This window comes from Siphateles boraxobius, unplaced genomic scaffold (assembly GCF_051911475.1).
Source record: "Siphateles boraxobius isolate OS27281-9 unplaced genomic scaffold, OSU_SipBor_1 66, whole genome shotgun sequence".
In the NCBI taxonomy this organism is placed as follows: domain Eukaryota; kingdom Metazoa; phylum Chordata; class Actinopteri; order Cypriniformes; family Leuciscidae; genus Siphateles; species Siphateles boraxobius.
Genome location: NW_027509193.1, coordinates 7,267,744 through 7,274,824, shown reverse-complemented (window position 1 = coordinate 7,274,824; position 7,081 = coordinate 7,267,744). Strand labels below are relative to the sequence as shown.

General features: G+C 36.3%; 1 protein-coding gene across 1 annotated transcript; it reads left to right on the top strand.

Moving 5' to 3' along the window:
- The first annotated feature begins 713 nt into the window (after nucleotides 1-713).
- Nucleotides 714-6,190, top strand: LOC143721482 (GTPase IMAP family member 7). Its single transcript, XM_077211902.1, has 4 exons — nucleotides 714-953; nucleotides 1,213-1,315; nucleotides 2,988-3,142; nucleotides 4,294-6,190. The coding sequence occupies exons 2-4, from the start codon at nucleotides 1,222-1,224 to the stop codon at nucleotides 5,074-5,076; spliced, it is 1,032 nt and encodes a 343-aa protein (XP_077068017.1). The 5' UTR covers nucleotides 714-953; nucleotides 1,213-1,221; the 3' UTR covers nucleotides 5,077-6,190.
- The last annotated feature ends 891 nt before the right edge of the window (nucleotides 6,191-7,081 follow it).

Here is a 7,081-nt window from a genome sequence, read left to right as displayed (position 1 = left end):
TATATGGACAAAAATTACAATGGAAATCAATAGGAACTGAAACCGCTTAGTTACCATAATTCTACAAAATATTGTTTATGTTCTGCAGAACAAAGAAAGTCATAGGGTGAGTAAATTATGACAGATTTTTCGTTTTTGAGTGAACTATCCCCCACTTCATAACTATATCTTGTCTTCATTTTGAAACAGTATATCCACTGTTTTATCGTTTTAACCCTGAATGACAAGTGAGCTTGTGCTATTTTTCTTCAAAATAAATGCAACTTATTTTGATATTGTTCAATAATGTAAATACAGTCATGCATGTGACTTAGGCTACTTGTCCAAATAAATGCTGGGGTCCATTTAAAAAAAAAAACAAGTTCTGTTAGTTGGAACATTTCTTAGTTCTTTGGCAGTTTATTACAATGTAAATATAACACATTATTGTATGTATGCACATACGTTGCATGTATACTAGAACACAAATGGAGTTATTGTTACTTGACACGTTCATATTTAGCCTTTTCAACCCAGAAATTCCTGTCCTGCCATTTCCCAAGAACCATTTATTTTCTTGATTTAATAACCCTGTGAAATGACACGACGGAAGCTAAACAGGGAAAACATTGAGCATGCACATGTTTGAAGTATTAAGTAAGTGAACTGAGGAAGAGTGCTCAACTTCCTGTGGTTTCAGACCATACAAATGCTGCAAAACTAGCCATTTATCCACCCTGTTCATGAAAACAGCATTCATGGACACACCTTTAACAAGGTCTCTGTCTGCAAAAGAGGTGTGTTTCATAGACAGAGAGGAGGAGGAGGAAGCATCACATGTTCGGGCAGAGCCACACTACCAGCAGTGTTTTGGCTGAACAGCAGGAGGAGAAACAGGAAGTGCAGAGGAACACAGAGCAGGCCAGCTCATAAGCTCACGCTACACACACAATAGATCAATTTCTCAGTTGAAGGTAAGCTTTTCAAGCTTGTTTCATTCCTCAGCTTTCACATAATCAAAAGCAGACACCACACTTTTAGTGGAAGCTGAACACTTTCGTTTCAGGCTGTTTTTAAGCTGTCAGTTGAAGTGAGGCAGTTTGAAAAGTGCTTTACTGCAGCTGACATCTCTGCTGAGTCATGGGAATGGAATGATGTCCTCCATTTTCACATTAGATGACAATTCATAGTCTATACTGCACAATCCATTATGTTCTGTTGTGCCCTTTCAAGGTGCAGACTATGGAGGGAACTACAACACAAGATGAAATTCACCAGGAGGAGAAAGAAACACCAGAAAGCAGTGAAGGAGGGTGGACAGATCCAAAGGAACGAGGTTTGGCATAATGTTTTTATCTGATTTACTAAAAAATATCACCAAGGTTTTTGTGGACATGATACCAGCCTAAAACCTTGCTTTTGGGCATGTGCATACCATGGTGTTTTTGAAGTTCTTTGGAGTATCACTGTAAAGTGACTAATGTGGCCCTTTTAGATTGCCACTTACGTAAATTATATTTTTGGCTTGAAACAAAACAAGGTTACAAAATTTAGGTTGCATTTTTATTTTGCAGTGCGGGCAAATACCATAGTAAATGCATCAAGCAAACTGATACTGAAAGTGTTTTCAAGTTGTGCCACACTTAATATGCCATGACATCATCATTTTGTCCTTTTAATTGTTTCTTACTTACATGCTTGAAACTGAGACAAACATATTTTTTTCTCTTGCTAATAGCATCTTACAGTATGTTCACCATCCCCCAAAGTAAAAATGAAACATTTTTTTAGAAGATACTTTTCAGAAAACAGTCTTTCTAAAAAATAAAAAGCACACTTATATTCTGACTGGCATGAAAAGAACAACAGAGCTTCATTTGTGATTTGAAACGGGTGTAACCCTAACACTGCCACAACGTTTAATTTGCGCAACCTTTAGCAAATTAAATTTTGCGGTTTAAAGTGAGAGTTCACCCAACAATGAAAATTCTGTCATTCCCCTAATGTTTTTCCCAACCTGTAGGACATTTGGCGGTAGCCACTGACTTCCATAGTATTTTTTTCCTATATGGAAGTCAATGGCTACCGTCAAATGTCTGGTTACCAACATTCTTCAAAATATCTTCTTTTGTGTTCAATAGAAGAAAGAAACTCATACATGTTTGTTACAACACGCGGGTGAGCAAATGATGAGAGAATGTTCATTTTTGGTTGAACTATCCCTTTAAGTTGCATTACGGATGTTTCGTGTCATGAAAGGTGTTATGTATCAGTTCAGTCTTTAGGTGGCGGTATTGCATCAAAATTATGTGATGCTAACAAAATTGGCTTTCACATTATTATATATAAACAGTTCTTGCTTGTTGCTTTGCTAAAACCAGATTTGTAATAATTTTTCACACCACTAGCTGACCTTGATAAAAAAAAAAATTTCAAGCACAAATCAGTATATACGGACACATCATTTTTTGCCAGTCATAGTTTTGTGCACGTTTATTGCTTTAAAGTAACTTTAAATAACTGACTATGTTGTTCCTATTTTCTGCATGTTTTTTATACATTACAAATTACATATGCATAGCTGGTATTATAGTGTGAAGATACATCCTGTATATGTATTCAGGCATAATATTCTAATATTGAATAAGAAGATTTTAAAATCAATCTCAAAATCCTGTAAATAGCAAATGTGGACTTAAAAAAGTGTAAAAATGAATAAGGCATGCAATGATAAATTGCAAACGATTTAATGTGCCAATACTGGGGTGGAATTTTCAGTAATTAAATGTATACATTTTATAGATGAGATATTGCATTAACACTCATAAAACCACTAACACGACAGGGGATCATGGTCCCATTTCCCTCGCATTATTTAAAGATGAACTAAAATCTAAATAAGTCAACTGAAACATTTCATAGGATTATTGTAAGTTATTATTTAGAGGACAGTGGTTTCTTTGTAACTCATGTCTGTCTATAATAACTCTCTCTGTCTGTGGTTCTAGAGTTGAGACTGGTGCTGCTGGGCTCAGCGGGTGCGGGGAAAAGCACTGCGGTCGATGCCATCCTGGGCGGCCCGACATCTGAGTCCGACTGTCCTGGCCCTGAGACTCCAGCCACTGCCTGTCAGAAGAGACGCGGGACGCTGGCAGGACGACAGGTGGGTTCATGTAGCTCTTAAAACTCTACGAGAGGCCACCTGATTATTCAGTCCTGCACATGTAGTTTTTAAAAAATGTCATAGAAATAAAGTTGCATCAAGGCAAGTATTTGATTTCCTATTATGTGACTAGGCATATCAAAAACATTTCATAACATGATGTCTATGTGTAATATTTTTGTTTGTTCACATTTATATATGCACATCATAAACCATAACAGTTATCATACAAATTTGACAAATAGCAAACTTTAACTGCCTTTTGTTTGTTTGTTTGTTTTAGAAAAGTGCAATTATAAAACCAATACAGTTTTAAAAATTGAGATGCCACCTGGGAAATTGAATTACATTTAGCTAATTTTTGTTTAGTAAATAAATTCATATGTTAGCACAATTTATATTTGTCTACAAATATAAAACCTTTGGTTCAAAAAGATCATGAGAAACGAATAAAAAAATTAAAATGTACACTTACATTATTATACATTAGTTAACATGAACTAACATGTATTAATCTAATTTCGACATTTACTAATACATTAAAAGTTGTTTGTTTATTATTTGATGGACCTGAGCTAACATGAACTAACAATGAACAGTTGCATTTTTATTAACTAATGTTAAAAAATACTGCAACAAATATATTGCTAATTTGTATTAATGTTAGTTAATGCATTAATGTTAACTAATGGCAGCTTATTGCAAAGTGTTACCAAATATATTATAAATAAAATGTAAATTAAAAATTTAAATATTAAAAGAATTAAAATATTTAAAGTCTATCAAATATTTTATGCAAGCGAAGGTAAAACCACCGTAAAGGCCCGTTCACACCAATAACAATATCTATAAAGATAACTATATTAGCGTCCACATCTGCAGCTGACGATATTGTTCTGTTTGCTATAAGCACACACTGCAGTTTTATTGTCTGCCGCTTTAAATGCTTAAACTTTTTCAAGCAGGATTGATCTGTCAATGTTTTTATCATTTATCAGCTGGAAAAAATGGTTCTGAAAGTGATTCCAACGATATTGTTTCTTGATGTCGTTATCGTTATAGTTGTGGTGCGGAGTCTGCTGTTCTTTTTCGACCATATCCACATAGTGTTCTTTTATGTTTATTGAAAGGTCCTGTTTTCTTCCTTGCAGGTGGCTGTCGTGGACACACCTGACTGCCTGTGCATCGAGCGTCCCGCCGAGGACGTCCGCCGCCAGTTTTCCCTCTGCGCGGCTTTATCGGCCCCGGGGCCCCACGCTTTCCTGCTCTGTGTGCCTGTTCACCGGCCCAGCAACCTGGAGCTCCAGATTTTGGAGACCATCGAGAAGGTGTTTGGTCCTGAAGCAGTTAGCAAACACGCAATGGTGCTCTTCACTCGCATGGACCGCCTGCCTGAGGACGTTTCACTGGATGAGTATCTCAGCACAGAACGGGTTGACTTACTGGAGCTCGTACAGAAGTGCGGGGATCGACATCACCCGCTGCGGGCAGGAGCGAACGCAGGAGAGAAGGAGCTGCTGATAAAGGTGGAGCAGATGGCCAAAGAAAGCGGGACACAATTCTACACCTGCCCTCTCTTGAAGGAGGCAGAGAGGAGAGTGAAAGAGAAGGAGGAGGAGATCTTGAGAAGCGCAAGTGAAAGAGTGGAAGGCGATTTGGAGGGAATAAGGGCCGAAGCAGAGAGAAGTGTGGACGATCTGGTGGTTGACGGAATCGCAGACCTCTGCGTCTCCACGCCTGACTCCTCATTCTTACGCTGGTTGTGGGACAGCGTGGTCGGGTGGCTTCTGTGGCTCCCGAATATGGTGAGGGGCAGTGCTTTACTGGGGTCGTTCGTGGGGTTGTTCGTCGGGGGGCCCTTAGGAGGGGCCATGGGAGCAACGGTGGGCTCTGTGGCAACGGAGATGGGTAGACGGAAACGAAAAACCAATTGAGCACTTGAATTTGGTAACAGCTTATTGTATTTTCATTACAATGAAACGTCAAAAAACAGGTCAGTTGTTCTTATAGCCTACATTCCAATGTAAATATATAATCGGGTAATGAACACTATGAAATGCTTTGCAAATGCAATGCAAAAAAAAATTCCACAACTTAACAATTTGAGTGAAAAGTTAAATTGAAAAATGATCATGAAGTTCAAAGTCTTAGGGTCACACTAATTTCTGATGCAGAATATTATTTTTACCGTATAACGTTTTCATTTTCAAAATCCTTAAATGTTCATTTTAGACCGATTTACAGATTTTCAGTCTATATAAAATACATTAATTGTGTATCTGTAGGATTTTTTTGATAAAAATCCAATGAATATATAAATGCATAAAATCCAATATATAAATTGTAATATAAGCATAAATGAAAAAAATCTAATACAAAATACGGCAATACACAAGGAATTCTAGCTATAATATATATATATGTAATAACATTTGTTAATGTTATTCATGAAAAATATTATAAAGTGTTACCAAACATTTGAGTGATTAAAGAGTCCAAAAGCAGGACTATTTTTAATGGTGAACGAAGAGAAGGGTTTAGATGTGTCTTTGAGATTCATTTCTCTTATTGTGTGCACCCTTCGTTTTGCACTAAAGCTTTTTTGCCTTAAAAGCTGGATGAGTTTAATAAGCATCTGTTTCGCAGCTCTGTCGAGTAATGGAGTGAAGATTACTGTCTTAACACTGTCACGTGTTTTCCACACCATCACAAGTTAAACTCACTGTATCACTACTGATCCTGAAGTGTTTTCTTTGAAGTGAGGACTGAACTCGAAGCACACTATAAAGTCCGAATTTGTTTACAGACTTGAAACATCTCTGGATCTAGGTGCATAAGTGTTTTTATTAGGTCACTGCTGCACTAATCAGCTGCAATGGAACAAATGCAGGCTACACACTTTGAGACAGATCGCATGATCATAAATTAATAACACTCCTCATATAAGCGGTTTTAATGTGCAATTTTGTCACTTAATTGGTTTACAGTTCAAATATTTCTGCAGCTGTTCTGGAGTATGAAAATAAAACGGCATAATGGAAACAATCAGTGATGGTGTGACTAATTTGGGTGTTTTATTTATACGCACATTTAGAGTCTCCAATTACAGGTTTCAGTCATTCGTTTGGAGTTAAGAAATAATATTTCACATGCGCACACATTGCCAATATGTGTATTTTGTATGTTTATATCCAATATTTATTAGTGATTACACCATGGTCTGTCTGAATACTAGATTCTGATTGGCTGGAAGGTGAGCAATAAAGCTGTTTAATGCACAGGTAGTTCCAGTCAGTTTAATCACCGTAATAAGTAATCAGGGGGTAACTTCACTGTTTTTTAAACTATTAAACTCACAGCTTTGTTGTTGATCGAGAGAGATGCTGAAAAGATGCAGATAATACACAAGCATCTCCCTCTCTCTCGAAAATGAATTTAAATAAATGCTATTATTCATTAATTCAAATGTAATGTTACGCACTACTTTATCTATGTGTCTGATTCAAAGCGGGCAGAATGCTAGATCTAACAAGCTGTAACTGATGAAAATAACCGTAAATTTTAGCCATCCGGTCAAATATGGCGTTCCAAACAGCAATAACCGCTTTAAGTTTTCCATGCTGGAAAATTACCGTGGTATAAGCGGGATAATCCACACAGCGGGTGGTTTTTTGCCTTCATGTCGTGCTTTAAAGTCGTTTAATTTACAGTTTCGCTGTGGATTATACCTTACTTAATTAAATTGGCAATTTATATATATATTCATAATAGTTAAAAACGTATTTTCTTGATATTTTAAAATATATATGATTAACTATATTAAATATACTGTAAATATACATTTAAAAGTATTTATTATATTAAAATAGCCAATTAAATAAGTAGTAAATAAGTTTTATTATTTAGGCCTATATAACCTTACAGACTTTGTTATATTAA

Excerpts from the sequence above, each read along its gene's own strand:
- LOC143721482 (XM_077211902.1), top strand. The coding sequence starts at position 1,222 with ATGGAGGGAACTACAACACAAGATGAAATTCACCAGGAGGAGAAAGAA. Across the intron at positions 1,316-2,987 it reads GACAGATCCAAAGGAACGAG|AGTTGAGACTGGTGCTGCTG; the intron begins GTTTGGCATAAT and ends CTGTGGTTCTAG. Across the intron at positions 3,143-4,293 it reads GGACGCTGGCAGGACGACAG|GTGGCTGTCGTGGACACACC; the intron begins GTGGGTTCATGT and ends TCTTCCTTGCAG.